The sequence below is a fragment of the Carettochelys insculpta genome, chromosome 23 (genome assembly GCF_033958435.1).
Source record: "Carettochelys insculpta isolate YL-2023 chromosome 23, ASM3395843v1, whole genome shotgun sequence".
NCBI classification, from domain to species: Eukaryota; Metazoa; Chordata; order Testudines; family Carettochelyidae; genus Carettochelys; species Carettochelys insculpta.
This window is the reverse complement of record NC_134159.1, coordinates 9,711,271-9,733,086: the sequence shown is the minus strand read 5'-3', so window position 1 is coordinate 9,733,086 and position 21,816 is coordinate 9,711,271. Positions and strand designations below refer to the sequence as shown.

The following is a 21,816-nucleotide window of genomic DNA, read 5'->3' as shown; positions in this document are numbered from 1 at the left end:
TTCTGCTGTTTGTACGTACATAACAACTAAGGTCAGAGTTAGGCCTTGCTACTCAATTTAGTGCTTTATGAATTAATTTAAAGGAGCAGAGCTGGCCTGTCACTTCCTGCTTTAAAATGGTTATTACAGGATGTATTAAATTTCATGAATGTACATGTTCGTTTTAGCTTAGCCTGTGTCATTGTGTGGAATCAAAACTATGGTATTAAGGAAGAGGAAACACCTTTCCACTTAACAGAGTTGTTTAAGAACTGGAGTGTACTTAAAATCTAGAGCAGCATTTGTTCCACAATATACTTATTGCTGGCCATGTTCCAGTGGGCCAGATTCTCTGATGGCTTAATTATCTCTATTATGCCAGCAGACAATTTTGATGCTGAAAGGGGGTTCCTTTTCACATTTAAGGATCAAAGTCCCTTCTTACTTAAAATGTCCTTTACCAGAGAACTAAGTCTGGAAGGCATGAAAGATGGATGTTTGAGAGAAGCCACCACCAGTGATGTGAGATCAGAAAGTTAGACCAAGGAAAATCTATTTTTGTCTAATACCCCAATGGCGTCTTGGTGGAATCTTCATATAGGCCACTGAGAGAGCTCAGGAAATACCATACCCACTATTATAGGCTGACTGAACACTTGTGTTTTAACTGGAGCCAAAGCAACCATTCCCCATTATGTCATGTTATAATTAAATATAATGTGGTAGCCTACTTTGCAGACATTGCAGTCTATGAATGCTACCACAGATTTAGTTCATGTCAAAAAAATTGAATGTTGCATTTGACTAACCGTATCCAAACCTCAGAAGAAGTGTTAGGTAAGTATGGATGGGAGATGTCTCAGGAGCAACAAGAAACTGTAGTAAGTGCAATTTTTGACTGTTTAGTCTTCCCTTTGTTTAATGCACTGACTGAAGCAGTACCCTCAGCATGTGTCTACACTAGAGTTTTGTCAACAAAACCCATTGCGTGTCCACATTCCCAAGGTGCTCTGTCAACAGTAACTCGACAGAGCACAGCACTTCTGTTGATAGCATTCTGCCGCTCCTCCATGAGGCAGAATGCCTCTGTCAATAGATTCTGTCAACAGAAAGCCAGTCTTGACCTTCCAGGGGGCCCTCTGTCATCAGACAAGGCTTCCAGGACACTGGGCAGCCCTGTCTTCTATGCTTCCAGTTGTCTGTTTTGTCAAGAGAGCAGCCAGGCAGTATGGCCACTCTCTGACAAAGTGGATTGCTCTTTCAATCCACTTGGCAGTCTGGCTGTAATCTATCAACAGAAGTTTTGTCTGAAGATCTCTTCTGACAGAAACATCAATCGACAGATTGCTCTAGTGTAAACAGTCATTGAGAGCTTACTGGATGAGATGTAAAAACCCTATCATCAGAGTACCTGTGGCTGTTTAAGATCCCATGGCATGGTTTGTGGGAATGAATGTATTAACCCAAGTGTCCAAGCCAAATTCTGCTTCAAATAGCTACACTTTCCATGCTGAAATTCCCCTTTAGAGGCAACGTTTTTCCCCTTCTTGCCATAAACTTTTGTGTGCATAGCGTTAATGTGTAATATGCAGCTCACTCATTCTACTCCAGAGATTTTGCCATTTGGCATTAGGAAAAGTGATCCCTATATGTCCTGTACTTATCACAGATCTAACCCCTATGAATCTAAGATGCAAATCCCTGGAGACAGTCCCACCTTTGCCCTCTGCTATTTGAATTCTGATTCTACAAGGAGCCTATCTTCTGGGCCTTGTTCCGATATGGATGCTTCTGGAGAGACTTAAGTTCAAAGTGGTGGAAATCTCAGAAAAGCATCTGATCTCATGAGGTTTCTGACATTTGAGAACAAAATGTCAGCAGCAGCTCTCTAAATATCAGATTAAGTCTCTGTCCATGCTTTGGTTTCAGCCTCTGTTTAAACCTAATCCAGAGCAAGATCCAAACCCCACCACCTCCTCTCACCTTGCTCTACATATGTAGGGTGTTAGTTTCTTCTATTATGACAGTGGCTTAAGCGTTTACGTATTAAGAATATGCTCCCCACTGGACTGGTTCCATGCTATTACAAATCACAAGCACTGAAAAAACATGGGCCAAGCCTCAGAATACTTAGCAGATTAGCCTGAAAGTCAGGTCTTTTGAAAAATTATACGCTTGGAGACTTTCTTATCATCTGTATTTTAAGCTGCTGGGGGGGACACATTTTCATTTTTTTTCTCTGCAGCTAGCAAATAACTTTAAAAAATATAACTGAAACTTACATAATGACTACAGCAGCTCAGGCTTTAATAAAAATAAGAAAACATCATGAAATGCACAATAAAATACATTAGTGGGCTATTTGGAGCCAGTGCCTGTCTGTGTTTGGAGTATCACTCGTATTTTGCGACCTCAAATCATGGTGCGACATGTGAACGGGCAGTGAAAAGGACTGCTGTGATTTTTGCTTTCGTTATTTAGGAAGATGCAGTCTGTGTTGATTAAACCCTGGGGTGCCTGATGCTGGTGCCCAATACATGTACTGACAAATGAACTTTTTTTTGGCGCTGAAGACAGGTGAATGGAGCAATATGCTAAACCTGAGAAAGCACCTTCCTGTTCAAAGCAAGCTCCTAACGCACAGTGTGGGATCCACTTGGAGCCTGATTTATGTTGCAACTTGCTTTGTCACCCAGGCACTCTGTGTGGTTCACCCCTGCATATAGGTATGGGAATTAGGGATTTGAGGGGTGCTACAGCACCCCCAGGTTTTGCATCCTGAGCAGGGTCCCAACTACAGCCCTGTTGTTGCCTGGAGTCCCAACCAGTAGGTCCAGGGGGTCCCAGGCCAACCACCAGCCCTGCTGTGTCTGGGGGTCCCAGCCACCAGCCCCATAGTCTCTGCTATTGGCCCTGGGGCCCCAGCCACTCAGGGCTCTGCTGCTGCTAGCCCTGGGGCTCTGCCTGTGTAACCATACCAGGGGTCTGCAGAAAGCCCCCAGCTGTGGTCCCAGCCTGGGGCAGTGAGGGTTGTGGACAGGGTAAAGTTGAGGGAAGGATGCAGAACTCAGCACCTCCCAGCCCTAAAAATTGCTACAGCACCACTGATTCTCTGTGACATTTTGCTGAACTATCAGAAAAGTTTCTAGTGTGTTGGGCCACCGCATCCTGATGCAGATGGTGTCTCTTGCCTTGACTAGTCCAGACAGAGGAACCAGGCCAGCACTTTTCCATCTTTCAGTCATCTCAGGGTCAGCTAGCAAAGAAACAGCTGCTTCTAAATAAATCACATGTACTCTGAGCTTTAAAATACTGAAATGAAATACTGAACTTTCTCTCATAAAGGATACCTGCAAAATTAAGCAATGTTCTAACTGGGGCAGATGCAAGGGAAATTACCAGAGTTCTGCAGAAGTCCTACTGGTTGCACCTTGGAAATCCAGTATTTGCTGCCAGCTAGCAGTGGCAGTCTGGCCGTGACCAGAGATCCACAGCTGGGGCTTGGGAATCACCATTGGACTGGGGAGTAGCAGCCCAGCAGTGGCAGAGGAGCTGTCAGTGGGGCTGGGGAGTGACGGGAGATCTACCACTGGGACTGGGGACAGGCAGTCCCACATTGGTCAGTGAACAGCTGCTCAGAACAAGGAAAAGAAGCCCAGAACCAGATGGGGACCTGTGGCTGGGGAGCAGCAACCCACCTCTGCTGTGGGAGCCAGGGCTGCAGCAGCCACAGAAGGGCTGAGAGGCCGAGGCTGTGGTAGCCCACAGTAGGGCTTGGGGGCCAGGGCTGGCTGGGGCCAGTGGCTGGGTGCTGGCCAGCCAGAGTTGGAGCCAGGCAGTCCAAGTGATTGGCAGTAGGGGACCTCCCTTGGTCTGCCAAATTCTCTCATTCAGGACTGGTGTGGTCCCAACAGTGACAGACCAGGGAGGTCCAACCCATATCATATAAATGTCCAGTAAGCGTAAATAGGAAGCGAAGCAGTAGGGGGTGGGGAGTGACTCCTTACTATTCAGAAAGTACATTCTGCTGCTTTTCTTTTTTTATTTTGTAGCCGCAAACCAGCCAGAGACCCAAAGATGCGAGGAGAAAGACTGGTATTATTGACTAGTCCATCATCTGCTATTGCAGGCGAGGTCTTCACGATATATTCCTTCCAGGGTGTGTCTACACTAGCCAGCTATTTCAAAGTAGCTGGCATGACGTCAAAATAGCACGCGTCATGTCTACACATGCCATGTGCTATTTCGATGTTGAAATCAATGTTAGGCGGTGAGACGTCAAAATTGCTATTCCTATACGGAGATGGAACTAGCACCCTCCTTCGACGTTCAACATCGAAGTAGGGTGTGTGTAGACAATCCGCATCCCGCTACATCGAAATAGCGGGGTCCTCCATGGCAGCCATCAGCTGAGGGGTTGAGAGACGCTCTGTCCAGCCCCTGCAGAGCTCTGTGGTGGCCACGTGCAGCAGCCCTTAGACCAGGGCTTCTAGCTGCTGCTGCTGCTGCAGCTGGGGGTCCATGCTGTGTGCACAGGGTCTTCAACTGGTTGTTGGCTCTGTGGACCTTGTGCTGTGCAGGCTGTGTGTGTCTGGGAGGGGCCCTTTAAGGGAGCGGCTTGCTCTTGCCCTAGAAGGCCTAGTCCAGCCTGTGACCCCATCTGCAGGCTTTGCTGGCCCCTTATTTCGATGGAGAGTGCTTGTGTGTGTGGACGCTCCGCATTTCCTTCCGGGGCAGCTCCTTTCGATGTTCCCCATTGCTACTTTGACGTTGAACGTTGATGGCACCAGCCCCAGAGGACATATCAGCAATATGCGTCGAAGTAGCCTATTTCGATGTCCTTACCTCTAAATAGGCTACTTCGAAGTAGTATGTTAGTGTAGACGTAGCCCCAGAGTCAGAGATAGAAAAAGACTTCTCGTGTCATCTGGGCTTTATGCCTTCAGTCACGCTGTTTCCTGAGTTTGCCACATATGTCCACTAAGCCTCTATCTTCAGTACTTCCTTCCCATGAATGCAGCATCTGACTTAGCAGCTACCAATGCCCACAGCAGTTGCGTTTAGCTAAGCTACTACTGTTGCTGTCCCAGGATTGCAAATAGCTGCCCCGTCTATCAGCCTAGTTGATTCTAGAGGCAAAGTATTATTTTCCTTTGAATAGCTCAGCCTCCAGAGGAGCCAGGAATCCTCACTCTCTGGCTCTTGAGCAGTTCCCAAAGACTGCAGATATCGGGATCCAGCCTCTTAAACAATGATTAAAGGTCTAGAGAACATGGTCTGTAAGGGAAGACTGGAAGAACTGGGCTTGTTTAGTTTAGACAAGAGAAGACTTAGAGGGGACATGATAGCAGTTTTTAAGTACCTTGAAGAGGGAGAAAAATTGTTCTCCTTGGCCTCTGAGGATAGGACAAGGAGCAAAGGGCTTAAACTGCAGCCAGGGAGGCTTACATTAGACATTAGCCACCCTGACAGTTAGGAAGTTTTTCCTAAACACTGGAATAAATTGCCTAGGGAAGTTGTGGAATCTCCATCACTGGAGATTTTTAAGAGCAGGTTAGACAGACGTCTATTGGGGATGATCTTCTAGACGGTGCTTGGTCCTGCTGTGAGGGCAGGGGACTGGATTCCATGACCTCTCGAGGTCCCTCATAATTCTAGTGTTCTATGATTAAGGATATGGAGCTGGCATCTGAAGCTTCAGTACAATAACACACTGCTTAGCCCTGTGCTGCAGGGGTTCAGCGCTAAAGCATTCCCAGGCATTGGATTTTGACAAGTATCTGAGCAAACAGTACCAATCCGGGCAGTGGGTCAGTCTCCTTTACAGTGCATGCAGCACACTGCTCATCTTGGAGCAGAAGGTAGACCGAATCTATGTACATGTCAAGCAGAATAAACAGGAAACAATGGCTGAAAAGACACATTGGCGTTGCAATAAAAGACCCCTTTCCTGGAACTGCTTCTTTCCCAAGTATCTGATTCAGTAAAGTCCTTAAAAACACACGGGATTAACTTTAAACACAGGAGTAAGGGCTTTGCTGTATCAGCAACAAAACGTCCTTCTCTATTGGTTTCTCAGAATAGAAGCGCGACACTGGACGCTCAAAGCAGGAGTTGAATTTGGTTTTCACAAAGATTTATTACCGTTCATTACGTTCCTTTCCAAGTGGTCAGCAAGACACATCCATGTATGCTCAGTCTCACACACACTCCCTGGAAAGCCTTTTCTGTGAAGCATTCAGCATGAAGGACACCTCCTGCAGAGGGCTAGCACAAGGCTGACGTGTTTGGCATTGCCCTATGGGGATGTAAGAGGGACTGAAGTGGTGGATAGGCTCTTCTGTCTATCAAAGTCTTTCAGATGTAATTTCCGCTGGTTGCTCACAACAGGCAGGCTCTCTGGGTTTTTGTGAGATGAAACAGCATAAGGCTGTGTAAATCAGTACAAGCAGGAGTGTGGTTTCATTGCTGCTGTACCTTCTGAGGCCCCTTGGCCAGACATCTGAGGAGTCGTGTTCAAAATAAAGCGTAAACGTTTGTAACTGGGTTTCTCATTTGTTTCCATTTGTTGAGACCTTTCCATCCCCCTTCCCCGAGCTGCTTTCTTCCCAACCCTTCATCTTGGTGAGAAACGCTGGGCACCAAACAGCTGTCAGCTCTGCTTGTGCCTTAATCAGTGTGAGCGGGAAGGTGTGTGAGACAGCATCATCAGAGGGCCTTATAGATGCTGTCTAGCTGCATCCTGGATCTGGGATGCAAGGGATACCTGGGCACAGCAGCCTCCTGCCGGGTTGCCAACCATCAGTAAATTCACAAACAGTCTGTAAAAATGAGCTAATATTGGACCTGTCTGTGAAATCTGTAAAAACGTTTAGCTACTGGTAAAACCCCCCAATCATTGCCATGGAGCTGAGGAGTCCCTCCCGCTTGGCCTGCGATGAGCTTTATCATGGGGAAGCTCCAGGGAGTTTGTTTCCTGGGGCAGGGGCAGAGAGGGGAATTCTTCTGGGGGGGCTTCCTGCAACTGGCTGCTGGCTGGCAGGGGCAGCTCTTCACCGCCTCCAGCTTTGAACTCTCCTTTGGCATCATTAGCAACAGCATGGCAGTGACTTTTGCAGGGGGGTGGGGCATAAGCACCACTGCTGGGCTCTCTACCCTTTGGGGACCCACGTGGGATAGAGCAAGCCAGGCACAGCAGCCTGCCACTAAGTGACAGCCAGGTGGTCACTTAAAAAAATAATAAACTGTCCACTCCTTTTCTCATTGACTGCCAAAAATGGGCCTGGACACATTACTCCGGCAAAAGACACAGTGGAGGACTGGGAGGATACTGATGTGGCTTGTAAGTAGGTTAAACTTTAAACTGGCTTTGGAACACTGCTGTTGTAATGTCTGAATAACAACATTAACTATCATTCACTTTTGTCCTTTTGAGCCATTTTCATCCTAGGAAAGATGAAAAAGTTCGGTGGTCTGTAACTTTTTTCAATGCTGTCCGCAAAAATCCATCTCGGCCGTTGGCAACCGTCAGGGTTCATCCCGCAATCATTGCCGGGGTTCAGTCTAAAAACAATGAAAGCAGCAAAGCCACTGTGCAGCTAAAATGCACCATGTGTTCTGGTTGCACAACCCGTATTCATTGCTGTAGTGTCTGTGGCTTGCTTAAGTGTCCATGGATGGAGAAGTTTTCTGTATTATTGTCTGTTCACATAAGATTCACAGATTTTCCCCACAATGCTAGTATATCTTTGTTAATACTCCCCATTGCTTGGTCTGTACAGGCTGCTATCTTTAAATCATATGTTGGGAGGAGTTGGCAATCCATTCCGAGTATGAAGCATGGTAGGGAAAGCCAAAGTCAAATGACACAGTGGTACAAATGCCCATGTGACTGTTGTTTGCACTACAGCCCTAACACTGTTGCAGAACCCACTGGGAATTGTCTGGAAAATCATTAATCCAAAATAGCCGGATTAGTCTAAAGTGATCCCCAGTTTATAGCACCATTCTACAAACCAGCTTCTAACAGCAGTCACTAGAGCTCAGGTCTAGTGCTGTGCTGCCCAGGAAAACTGTCTTGGCACTTTGCCAGCAAAAGTTGTGTTTAAACAAGTTTCAGGTGAATCCCATTTGAGATGTAATTTTGTGACTGTTGTGGTGGAGAGGGGCGCAGCACCCACTCGATCATAACCACACTCCTTACTTCACCGTTCAGAGAAAGTAGGGTGGTTTTATTTTTAAACAGCTGAAAAAGACCTCTTTTGGCAGCAGTTCTGACATTTAAAAAAAACTGGTCACGATAATTACACATGTGACTTCCATATCCTCCTGCCTCATCTTTCACAGCTGGAAATTCTCGTTCATTTAAAATTGCATAGCAGCCTTGGGGAAACTCACCATTTATCTGCAGCTTGTCTAGTCATTGATAGCACTGAAAAGTAAGTACCAAACCAATATCGGAGGGGTAGCCATGTTAGTCTGTATCTCCAAAAAAACAACGAAGTCCTGTGGCACCTTATAGACTCACTCACAGCTATTTTGGAGCATAAGTTCTTGTGAGCAAAAACCCATTTCGTCAGACTAACACGGCCACAGTTCCCAGTGAGTGCCTCAACAATGCATCTGACCAAGTGGGTCTTTGCCCACGAAAGCTTATGCTCCAAAATATTTGTTAGTCTATAAGGTGCCACAGGACTTGTTGTTTTTACCAAACCAATGTAAAGTGATGGATGCCGAATCAGAAAAATACTGTTTGACACTTTGCAGTGATGTAAATGATTACAGAAGGTAGTACAGGGTAAGAGAAATTTGAGCCAGATGTGCTAACATTGGTGAACCTGAAATGGAATAGGCAAAGATGTTCACTGACTTTAGCATGCTGTAAAATTTGGAAGCCGAAAAATTCAGACACATGAAACCTGAGGTGCTGAGCACCTGCAGTTCCAGTGGCAGACATTGAGCTAAGTCCTTCACTTATTGAAAACTAACAAAGCTCCAGAGAATCCATCAGAACTGGGCTGATTTAGCTTGAGGTCCTGGTCCAAGGTGTTAAGTCGCTTCTCAAAAGCAAAAGCTTGCAAAATAATTTTCTGCTTTTGAAAATTTGGGGCATTGATTTACACATTTTTATTAAAATATCCTGTGATATGCAGAAATTTTTTGGCAAAAGCCTGCTTTATTACACTACTGCAATCCAATTGTTATTAATTACCTATTGGCCAGATTCTGGTTATCTTAATTTATATTGACTACCACATTACTCAATGAATGGTTTCATCAGTTTCAACGTGACTCAAAAGGGATTAGAAGTATTATTTACTGTAAGTGAATCAGTAGTAGTACCTGTATGCATTTTTGCTGGATAAAAAAAGTTAAAGAACCCTAAGAATGCAGAGTATTTCATACTTATAATACCTAACATTCAAAAGATACATAGTTTGCTCAGGGGAATACATTTTGCAGGCACAGAACACATTTCAGAGTCTAGTTACATTTGCTTAGAACCCGTTTTAATTGTTGCCATTTTATAAATGTCCTCGAACTGTCACAATGCTTATCGATGTGGAAATACAGACAGACATACTTCTAGTGAAACAGCTTTAGCAAATGTCCTTGGAATGTAAAGTAGTGCAAAAACCCTCTGTTGTTACGGTTCACTGAACTATAAAAGTAATCTGCATACTAAGAATTTGTTCTTTGCATAAAAATGACTTTGGTATTAAAGATTCCACTGTTTAATTTCAGTTACACTAAATTATTGCTTATGGTATCCACTTGCACATAGAACATGGTAAAACGAGACATTTCCAAGGTCTGTTGAGGTAATAATTTCATTAAATGCTTATAATATTTCCCACTTCCTTGCATTCCTGAATACATGGCAACGTGCACAAAGACTGGTTTTGAACACTCAGTAAACTGCACTGGTTTGAAAACTGTGGCACGTCTCTCTCCTGATATAAAACATAAACACTCAATAGTGGCATTAAGAATTCAAATGGGACACGTTACTCAACAGCACGGACCAGTCCCGCTGCAAATGAATAAGAACACTACAAACTGCATTAATTACAGCAATTGATAAATAATTTTTGTCATAGCATTCTTCTTACCTTCTTCAGCAAATGCCCTGGTGGACAGGCTGCCTATCAGGAAGATGAAGAGTTGAATTTGAATAAACATCTTTGATAGTTCTGTTTTAAAAAAAATAGGTTTCCAGCCCTGGGCTCAAACTATTCCAAATTCTAATTATTTTACAGACAGGATGGGAGGTGGGGGAATTTGAAATCCCAAGCAGAAATCACTATGGAAAAACTTGGGGGTGCCCAATATTCCTTTGACTGCAGTAGCTAGCAGGGTAGCTTTTGCCAGAGTGATAACTATACAGCTAAAGAAAAGTAACTGAGAATGGAGTCAGCATTTTTTTAACTCAGGGCTGGGAGGCTATCTAAGGTGGTCTTTAAAAAAAAAAAAAAAAAGCCAGGCCCGCCCTCTGCACTCTGTTTGGCCAGCACTAAAATTATGAACTCAGCTCAGGTTTAAAGTTACAGGATCTGCATGGGATTTTTAGAAAATGCATGAGACAGTTATATTTAGTGAGGGGGGAGGGGAATTCCAGGAGAGGAGGGAGAAAGCAGGGAGTTCCCGCCTTTCTGTAAACTCCTCTTTCAAAAATATTTAAGGATCCAGGGTAAAGCAATAATTTTTCCTGGGTTTCTCCAGCAGTAAACTGATGTTGTCTTCACTTTGCAGTAATCCTGTGTGTGTGTGCGCGCACATGCACACAGGGATACTGAAATAATTGTGGAGTGGAGGGTTTAATGCCCTAGTCAACTGTCTTTTTTTTTGTGTTTTTTGTGTGTGTGTGTGTGTGTGATGAAGTGACAGCCTCATGTCAACTTGCATTTATGCGTTGGTATGTCCATGTACTAGCAAGCACTGAGAGCACTCCGCTCTCAGATCTTGGACAAGTAGTGTAATTTAAGCCTCAGCTTACCTCCTTCGTAAGGGTGCTGTGAAGCATACTTAAGTCAGAGAGGCCAGCTGGCCATTCTTGGGGCACCCTGATCCTTCAAGATAGTGGAGTCCATCTGTGCTCCTCTCACCTGCTCTAGGTGTAATGTGCCCTGCACTCCTACAAACTGATGCCTTGACCTGCGGGCTGGCTGTACAAAGGCCTAACAGTCTAGGACCACTAGGATATCCCATAATTGGGGACGGTAAAGCAAACTCCATAGAACCATCAATGGCTATTCGTTCCTCTGATAAGAAAAGGGGTCAACAGAAAGAAGGAGATGGGAACATGCAAGAGGTGCCCCAACCAGTCTTGTAACAACAACTGAAAGTTTGGCAGGAAAACCATAGTCTGGACGGGGACAGTGGGGTTGGAATTTGTGTGTGGGCAGCTGACAGCAAGGCAGCAACCCAATCAGGACTGAGCCCTGGCTTGCAGTGTCCGGGGGGCCTCGGGCATTGCTGCTTTGCAGCTCTACTGATACGCCATGGCTGGCTCTTGTGACTTTTTTTTACCTCCATGTGCCACAGAATTTTGGAGCCTGCCTGGCTATGACGTGAAGTGTTTTGGCCCCCAAGCGAATTTCAGCCCTGCTGGGAGGGACAGATCTTTCTTTCCCCTTCCCTTCAGCAACCCAATGCCATTCCAATGAGAGGGGAGCAGAAAGACCCCAGCCTTTAATGGTTTCTGTGCTTCACGCTGTCCTCCTGTGAGATGGCTACTCTCTCACCCTTGCTGGAATACCCAGCCTGCAAAAAGATCAAGGGGGTGGGGGAATGACAAGTCCTTGCAGCAACTCCCTGTAGTCTTGAAGTGGGAGAACAACATTCTTCTGCAGGCCTCCCAGCACTTCCCAATCACCCCTGGTGGTGTGAAGAACTCCAGGAGAAGCAGAAGCCAAGGCTGGAAGAGGGGGAAGAGGGGACAGAACTGATTGTTCTGAACTGCTGAGGGAGCAGGATTAATTGCAAGCTGGGGATATGCAGACGCTGGGGTCAGGGTCTCAGTGGCAGGGCCAAAATCCCCTTACCCAATAAATCTGTGGACTTAGGCAATACCAATGGTCATGTATTTCCCAGGGGATTTGGAAGCAGCACTCTTGAAGTCCACAGACTACACATGCACACACAGGAGTTAACGAAGGCTCACAACCCCCATAAGTAATAGGGACAGATGCATAAACTGAAACTAAATTTGAACATGTATAAAAAGATCTGCAAATGAAAGGTGCTATAAACAGAATTTCTCTGGGTGTTTTTGCAAGCAAATACACTGCCTTTGTGGGTTGCTGGTGGGTTGGTTGGCCAGGGCCATGTGCTTCACAGAAGTTTCAGCCAGTCTTGGACAGGACACTGGGAGATGCTCCCCCTGCTAGGGGAACAAAAATCTCAGCTGGAAACTGGATTTACAATGAAGCTGTTTTTTTTATCTAATGATATTTTGGTACACTCAGATCTTATTTAATTTTTAGCTTCTTTACTTAAAAGATTTTGATTACAATTTAATTGAAATGTCCCTATGTGCTATTTTATGGATTTACATATTCTCCATCCCCCTCATCAGGCATCTTAATCAATGTTGTTGATCTGCACAATGTATTGCCAATCATTTACTCTACAGAAAATTATATACAATGTTGTCTGATACCATCCATAAAAATTACTGATATCTTGATTTCCATGCCATTCATTCATTGCATGCACTAATTTGGTTTTGGAGAACATGATGGCTATCTTTAACTAGAGGCCATCAACAGAAAGGTTCCCCTCTTATTGGTTATTGATCTAACAGGCTGTAACAAGCTACCTAGGATTTGTTTCCAAAGGACAAGACTTCTAGACGTGAGAGGCTGGATTCATTATTGGCACAAGTGACTTCAATGAGATGATCCTCTTGTTCCAGAGATGAATTTGGCCTGATATCTCAGAACTCATAACTGGGTTTTTCCTTAAATGACACATCTTTTTCCAGCAATTCTGTATTCGGTGCCAAAGGTTTAGCTATACCAGTAATTAGGGTAGGGCTATACAGCAAAGTTATTTAGAAATAAGTCATTATTTCAAAATAACTATCCTAGCAGCTACACAATGCAACCGCTGCTTTGAAATAATTTTGAAATAGCTCTTGGCTCATTTCAGAATTGGTAAAATTGTTTCTGTGTGGAATAGAGCCTATTTTGAAATAAGCCATAGGCTATGTCTACATTAGCATTCCTCTCTCGAAAGAGGCATGCAAATGAAGAAAATCAGAAATGCAAATGAGGCACATATTTACATATCTGGCACCTTATTTGCATATTCATTCAAAAGAACTTTTTTCGAAAGAAGAAAAGCAGTGTAGACATGGCTCTTTCAAAAGTAATCCCCATCTTCAAAAGAACACTTCTTCCAAAAAAGAAAAAGGAAGAAAGGTTCTTTCAAGATGGGATTATTTTAGAAAGAGCTGTGCCTACACTGCTTTTCTTCTTTTGAAAGAAGAACATACAAATGAGGTGCGAGATATGTAAATATGCATTTCATTTGCATTTTTGTTTTCTTTCATTTGCGTGCCTCTTTCAAAAGAGGAATGTTAATGTAGATGTACCCATAGTGTGTACAGTGGCTGTATTTTGAAATAGCTAAGTGCAGTGTTATTTCAAAATAAGCTGGTCTGGTATAGCTTATTTTGAAATAAGGGTGCTGTGTAAACATGCCCTTGGATGTCTATGTTCACATACTCCTTGTTGAAGCTCAAATCACTAGGAGATTAGAATTAAATACTAAGGCTACATTTACACTGTGCCCTAAATTCAAAATAAGATATGCAATTTATGCTATGCAAATTGCATATCCTATTTCAAATTAATTTCAAAATAGGCTATTTTGGGAGTTGGTGCTGTCTACGTAGCAGCAAATGTTGAAATACTGCACTATTTGGAGGCATCCCTTACTCCTCTTGCAACAAAGTATACAGGGATGCCAAAAGAGTCCACTCATTATTTTGAAAAATATTTTGAAATAACAAGTGTGTTTCATAGACATGGGCATGGAGTGACTATTTAGGGATACTTTGGTATCCCAAAATAGCTCTGTAGTGTAGACATAGCCTAAGGCTCAATGTTAATTTGAGGCTATGGTCAAACTAGCATGTCTTGCCAGCAAAACCCTCATTTTGTCAACAAAACTCCCAGTGCATTTACAAAACCAGCACATTCGCCGACAGCCTTATGCCTGAAAGCCATGAAGCGTAATGCTTTCATGAACAGATATTTGTCAATCAAACAGCTGTGTAAACACCCTCAGGGGATTTCTGTGGACTTACAGGGCATGCAGAACAATGGGCAACCCTATCAGCTGTGCTGCTGGGTGACTGTTTTTCTAGAGAGCTTGACAGAGCTGAGCGCTCTTCCGATCGGCTTTTCTGTTTGGCCATACTCTGTGAACAGAAGTTTTGTTGGGAAATCTCTTCCGACAGTGACTTCTGTTGACAGATGTATAGACATCATCTTTCTCTCCAAATGCAAAATGTAGTCTAAGAGTTAACTGTTTTTCTTAGCGATAGAATGCCTGGATTATTGTCTTCTTAGAATTAAGTAAACAAATATATCCATGTACTGTGTTTCAGCATGTCCCGAGTCTCCTATAAAACCTGGAGTGGGATTCTTCAGAGGCTGAGCGGGTCAAAAAGTTCCTAAAAGAATTGAAACTTTCCATAAGAATGTGTCAGTTCTGGTGAAATTTCAGGTTTAAAAACACAGTCAATATATTTTGACCATATCAGAACAGAACGGCTAGATTATTTTGTTCCAAAATGACTTATAGTCTAGGCCTTTATTTTATATTATTGTACAAAATATAATATCATATACTATTCAAAAAGTCCAAATCAGAACAAGATATTTTGATTGACTGACAAAAATATTTTGTTACCTAGAAGATTTTGAAATATTTTTGTTTGGTTCTGTTTTAAAACAAACAAAATATAAATGTGTCTATTTTACGGAACAGAAATTCTGGATTTTGACCATTTCTACAAAGATGCTTTGTCTACTCTGGGCCTTCAAAATTGTGATGAGGAAAACTGAGAGGGGCTTTCCAGCACATTAATTCCATTTCACCCCTTGATCAGGGAACTCTGCATTAGAGTCAAATTTGTCCTCCTATGTATGGATGTGCATGTTTCCTGTTGGCTTCAGAATGATAATCTTTTTGAAGGAGTGTGTGGTTTGCTGGATTAAATAACTTCCTTCTTTAAAGTTCATTTAACTGGGTATGTGATAGATCAGAAAATGTCTCTGCTTGGGCTTTCAAGAAATAAAAGTTACCAAAGATCAGTGATTACTTTTGAACATATTTTTCTAAGCCTATTATGATATATAACAATGTCTTCTGACCATTAACTCAGTTGCAGCCAATTCCTCTTCAGAAAAAAGGCTTTAGAGGATTCTATCTACCTGTCTATCAAGACTTTTTAAGAAGACAGCCTCCAAACAGAGAGGCTATGGTTACACTAGTGAGTTTTGGCGGCAAAACCCTGGTTTTGTTGACAAAACTCATGGAGCGTCCACACACAATGGGTTTTGTTGACAGTACCTCAACAAAACCTGGCACTTTCACCAGCAGTGTTCTACCCTCTCAGCCATGAGGTATAACACTGCTGTCAACAGATTCTGTTGACAAAAAAACTGTGTGGAGGTTCTGAGGGGCCGTCTCTTGACAGACAGAGCATCCAGAAAAATGGGCAGCCCTGTCTGCTGTGCTTCTGGGTGCCTGTTTTGTCAAGGGGAGCAGCTGCTCTGTTGACAGAGAGGAGCGCTCTCCCAATGAGCTTTTGTGTGTGGCCACACTCCGTCAACAGAATTTTTTTCAGGAAATCTCTTCCGACAGTGATTTCTGTCGACAGAACACTGTAGTGTAACCTTAGCCAAAGAAGGAAAGGAACATGCCTAAGAAAATGCAACAAGTCAGTGGCACAATGAGGACTAGAACCCAGATCTCTTAATACTAAAATCTGTCTGCTAATTGGTGGAGTATGCAGGTTGCATTTCAGCTAGTGAGACCTAATCAGCCATTAGCTAGGGTTTAAATTATTTCTCTAGACTTTCTTTCCTTTGATGTCTGCACATGGCCCTCCTGCATAAGTTTATGAAAACTGTCTGTACATATCCAAGGGAGATAATGAAAGGAGAGGTGCCTAAGAAATATGCAAATTGAGGAATTTAGGTTCTGGGGCCATTTTAGGACCCTGGGGATGCAAAAAACAAATAACTCCAACATTGCAATTCAAATCACAGTTTTTAAAAATAGTCTGTGAAAAGGGAATTTCCTTATGCATGGGCTTTCATCTGGGAAGGGATAAGCAGTCTGATACTAGCTAAGTGGCTAAGTTCCTCCCTGGTATAACTCCACTAAAGTCAGAGCTCTTTGTGAAAACATATTTCACCCCCGTATTGTTGTTCTATGAACTTAGTCAATGTAGTTTCTAAAAATGGAGAGAAATAATGTTTGTTAGTGGTAGGAATATGAATGGTTAACTGGTAAGCTTCATCCTACAGGTATAAGACTTACCACTTATGGTTAACTGGTAGGGGCTGGAGCAGGCAGTGAAAAGGGGGGCGCACCAGCCAAGTTTGAGCAGCCCCCATCTGTGGCGGCCCTGGGAACACTGGGCAGGGGCTCTCCCAACCCAGCTTGAGCAGCTTCTATCCACGGTGGAGAGGCTGCTTCACCCCAATCAGGATAGAGCACCCCCCGCAACCGTGCCTATCCATTTAATGATATCCTAATCAGCATTCCCTGTTAAGCTGAGCACTAGAGCAGCTGCATGGGAGAGGTTCAGCTTCTGCCTAGCTGGTTTACAGAGTGCCCACTGCCACCCACAGCCGAGAGCATGTGTTTATATGGTGGTGCACATCTGCCTATGTCTGGGTGCAAACAGCAAAATTTATTCCACCCATGGACAGAAAATATTAGCAGGAACTCTGGTCCTGATCCAACTGTTCAACCTCATTCAGCAAGCCATTTAATGTTCCTTGATTTCAGAGGATCTAAGCACATTGTTAAAGGTGAGCATGTGGGTCAGTGCTTTGCTGAACGGGGTGAACCTAGGCAAGTGCATAAACTCACTGAATTGCAATGGATCTCTGCAAAGCCAAGGTTTTCCTGCATCTATCAGTCTTATTAAGAAGATTTATCTACAGTCTCACCAGCTAGGGTCTTCAGACTGGAATGAAAGTGGGTGGATGACCCTTTAAAACTGCCTAGTTTGGCACAGAGATGTTCTGTGAAGCTTGCTTAAGGGGAGGAGGGAGACAGGGCCTTGAACACAAGCAATGCTTTTGTTTTCATTTAATTATCTCTTCTTTCCTTCTGACCCCATCACTCATTTACACAGCTGCCTGGGAGGGCCTGCTGTCTCTCTGATTTAGTGAGAGATGAGGGTGAGCCACGCGAGAGGTGGAGGAAGATCATCCAGCAAAGTTTAATGTCTCAGCAACAAAAGCATTAGGAGAACTGGGATCATTTGTTTTTAAAGTTCTGAATTGTGGGGGGGTTTGCAAGATGGACCTGCTCCAAAGACCCCTGAAGCCAAAGGAAAGATTCAAAGGGGTTAAAATCTGAGCATCCGATGATATTTTTCAGTGAGGTGCTTCCAGCTCGGCAGATGGGGAAGGGCTTGACCCCCGATGAATCAGTGTGAGTCTGCTGTGCAGGAAGGGATGAGCATGGTAACGAGGGCCAGCTCAGGCAGCTGGAATCTGGCTGTCATCCATGAAGCACAGAGGCATGGGAGCTGCCTGCGCCCAGCCATGGAGGAGTGTGGCCAGTGAATCTGTGGCTATGTTAACGGGGCTTGCTACAGATGATTTGGCCCTGCTGTACCTTCTTTGTATGCAAATTCTCCTGTAAGTTTAATTGGCTGCTTTTGTGCTGTTACAACTGGCACATATCACCCCTGGGATGGCTGTATTTCTCTGGTGAATGAAATCATCCCTTGCTGGATAGTAATGGCTCGATTTGTAGCCGCTGTAAGAATTCAGGCCCCAGTGGCACAAAATCTATCATAAGAACAGGATTCTGCTGCATGCCAACCATGATAATCTCCACTACCAGGGATGCAGGGCCTACCAGCACAAGAAAAGGCCTGGCAAAGGAATATATGAGACACGCTGCTTTAGGATCCTCCTTGAGTAGCTTCAAGGGGCGGCTGCTATGGAGCTCCAGTTGTAGCTTCAGTTTCTTTATGCAGAAATCTCAGGAGCTGTTAAGAGCAGAACCACTCTCTTCCCTTCTCTCTGGATGACTTTTACCTTCATTACAGGTGCTTCTGCTAGCACCAGGAGATGCAAGTTGTGAGACATGCTGAAGATGCTGTAAATAAATACAAGCCCCAAGAATAGAATGCAGGTTTTATTTCCACTGTCAAAAAATGCTGCCTTCAGCACAAGGGAAGAAACCTCTCAGCTTTCAAAAAGTTTTCTAGGGTGCTGAAGATAATGTGACTAGAGAGCAAGTGTGAAAAATTGGGTAATAGTCCCACAGAAGACAAATTGACATATGTGGTCACCCTATTTAGAGCAGAGGTTCCGTGTCAGAAATGATTCAAGAAGTCAGACAGGCACATTTGTAGAGTGGGTTTGATTTCCTGAGAGAATTGTTCACACTGACGCAAAATTGCCATTTTGAAGCAGAATAATGAAACTTCGTAGCTGTCAGTTTGGGTCTCTTCTTCTTACAACCAGTAGGCCATTTACTCAGCGGCCGCAGATGTGAATCAGGGGTTTTCATCATTCATTACCTGCCAAAGGGGTGGGTTTGGCTGTAATGGGAAAACAGGAAATGACTTGAAAATTAATAAAGCTTGAAGAAAACAGCTTTTATGTTTCTGACCCAATTTTGCAGGGCCCACAGCTGCCCCAGGATACAGAAACAGGATATTTGGCAATGGAAAAATACAAGTTCGTTCTAGTTGTAGAGCAGCTTTGCAAAGGATAACGCATTGTAACATCAGTTACTCTTTCCCAGTATACTCTCTTGTTCTGAGGAATGGGAGATTCTATAAACTGGGGGTTCTGGAGGAACTCTTCAAAGGGAAATGGTCCCAGTTTCAGAAAGAAAAAGTCTAGCAGTAGTTGGGGCTGCACTGTAAAGAAAAAGGAAAAAGGGAAATCTAGAGCCAACCAGCAACTTCATGGGGAAAGCAAGGGGAAAACATGAAGTTTCCCTTTTCGACAGCTGCAGCATTCCCCAACTGCTTGAGCTATAGAGGAACCTTCCAGTGATTCCCCTGCATATTAGGGCAGCGGTGCACATATGCACGAGCCGGTTAATCAGGGTACACCCATGGTTATTTCAATGCAGTACAGAAAATGAAGTGAAAGGGACAAATCCATTGAGTTACACCTCTTCATTTTCAGAGACTTGCAGCAGTAATTCTTGACCTGTCCCCGAGACAGTCACACACCTCATGTCTTACTGTAAATTACAGATCTCCCAGCTGTTAATTTAAGAGACCAGAAGGCAGGATCTAACCAGGTACAGGAAATGTTGCAATGCAATAGGCATTAATGTGTTTGGCAAAGTCAAATCAAAGCTGCTTCTGGGATCTGGAAGCTGTGGGAATCCATTGGAAGACTGTCAAGGGAAACAAAACCCTTGAAATTCATATATTTACCTTTTAAAATTTATATCAATTTTAATTATATTGAGATCACCATTAAAAACTTATTGATTACCTTTAGCTGGAAAAATTAATGTGACTGCAATATTCAGAGTAACGTATTTAGATTTAACTTGGAACATGTAATACTGCCAACCCAGGCTCTCCGTCTGGTTTATATCTTCCAGGATGCACTCTGGCCATGCAACTCCCATGATACACTGTAGCAGCTCAGAAGAGGAGAGGCATGATGGTACATGTAGTTTGGTTGAAGCATGCCCCACTATTGACCTTTGGCTCAGGCTCTGGGCCAAACTACAACTCAGATGTTGTTTAAAGGTGAGTTGACCCAAAATGAAACTTTTTGATTCAGGTCCACCTGACTTAAAATAAAATATTCTGTTTAGATTTTCTCATCAGAAACAGGATTTTCAACCAAAAGTTTTCAGTTTTTCCATTAAAATTTTCAATGGATGCAATCTTCAAACCCATCTTCAAACCAGATCTATGTGTTGGACATTAAATTGCTATAGGTTGGACCTCTGTGATCTGTACTTCTGTAGTCTGGCAACATTTGTGGTCCAACATCCTAGTGGGTGTTCCTTGGGAATTGTTGAGCTCTGTGCCCAGCAATTCCTCCCCTGCTCTCCCAGAGGGTCTGGAGGCACTCAAGCTCTGGGTGTGGGGACAAGTCCTGGCTCCTAGCCACAGGACTCCACAACCACCCTGCCTCTTCCCCTGAGGCTATGTCTACACAGCTGCATTATTTCAGAAGAGATTTTCCAGAATAGCTTATTTTGAAATAGCACATCTGTACAGACAGACTATAGCTACATGAGAAGCATCTGTCAACAGATGTTTCTGTCAGAACAGATTTTCTGACAAAAAGTCTGTCAACAGAGCGTGGCCATACACTAAAGTGGATCAACTGCCTGGCTGCTGTCTTGACAAAACAGCTACCAGAAGCACAGCAGACAGGGTTGCTCAGAGTCTGTTTTGAAGCACTTGGAAGAGGGGAAAGTGATCAAAAGTAGCCAACATGGATTCACCAGGGGCAAGTCTTGCCTGACCAATCTGATTAGCTTCTATGACGAGGTAACAAGCTCTGTGGACTTGGGGAAGTCAGTGGATGTGATATACCTTGACTTCAGCAAGGCTTTTGATACGGTCTCCCACAACTTTCTTGTTGATAAGTTAAGGAAATATGGATTGGATCCTTGGATTATAAAATGGATAGAAACCTGGCTTGATGGTCGGGCCCAACGGGTAGTGGTCAATGGCTCAATATCTGGATGGCGGTCTGTTTCAAGCGGAGTGCCACAAAGCTCGGTTCTGGGGCCGGTGTTATTCAACATCTTTATTACTGACCTGGATGAGGGACTGGGTTGCACCCTCAGCAAGTTTGCAGATGACACAAAACTAGGGGAGAGGTAGATACGTTGGAGGATAGAGAGAGAATCCAGAGGGACCTGGATAAATTGGAGGACTGGGCCAAAAGAAATCTGATGTGGTTCAACAAGGAGAAGTGTAGAGTCCTGCACCTGGGGCGGAAGAATCCCAAACATTGTTACAGGCTGGGGACCGAATGGCTCAGCAGCAGTACAATGGAAAGGGACCTAGGGGTTATGGTGGATGAAAGGCTGGATATGAGTAAACAATGTGCCCTTGTAGCCAAGAAAACTAACGGCATACTGGGGTGCATTAGGAGGAGCATTTCAAGCAGATCTAGATAAGTAGTTATTCCTCTTTATTCGGCACTGGTGAGGCCACATCTGGAATATTGTGTCCAGTTTTGGGCCCCCCAGTATAAAAAGGATGTGGACTTGCTGGAGCAGGTTCAGCGAAGGGCAACAAAAATGATTAAGGGTCTGGAGCACAAGACCTATGAGGATAGGTGAGGGATTTGGGCTTGTTTAGTTTACAGAAGAGAAGACTTAGAGGTGATTTAATAGCAGCCTTCAACTTCCTGAAGGGGAGCTCTAAAAAGGAGGGTGAGAAATTGTTCTCAGTGGTGTCAGATGGCAGAACAAGGAGTAATGGTCAGAAGTTGAAGAGGGAAAGGTGTAAGTTAGATATTAGGAAAAACTACTTCACCAGGCGGATGGTGAAGCACTGGAATGCATTGCCTAGAGAGGTGGTGGATTCTCCATCCCTTGAGGTTTCTAAGTCCCAGCTGGACGAGGTCG

At 44.0% G+C, this 21,816-nt stretch overlaps 1 protein-coding gene across 3 annotated transcripts in view; it reads right to left on the bottom strand.

Annotated features, from left to right (window-relative positions):
- The window catches only part of PDPN (podoplanin), a 43,921-nt gene extending 33,525 nt beyond the window's left edge, over window positions 1-10,396 (bottom strand). For all 3 annotated transcript variants that reach the window (XM_074975663.1, XM_074975665.1, XM_074975664.1), the window contains exon 1: window positions 10,092-10,396. In XM_074975663.1, coding sequence (XP_074831764.1) covers window positions 10,092-10,161 — 70 coding nt within the window. In that variant the 5' untranslated portion in view covers window positions 10,162-10,396. The remainder of the gene's footprint in view (window positions 1-10,091) is intronic.
- Window positions 10,397-21,816: the final 11,420 nt, after the last annotated feature.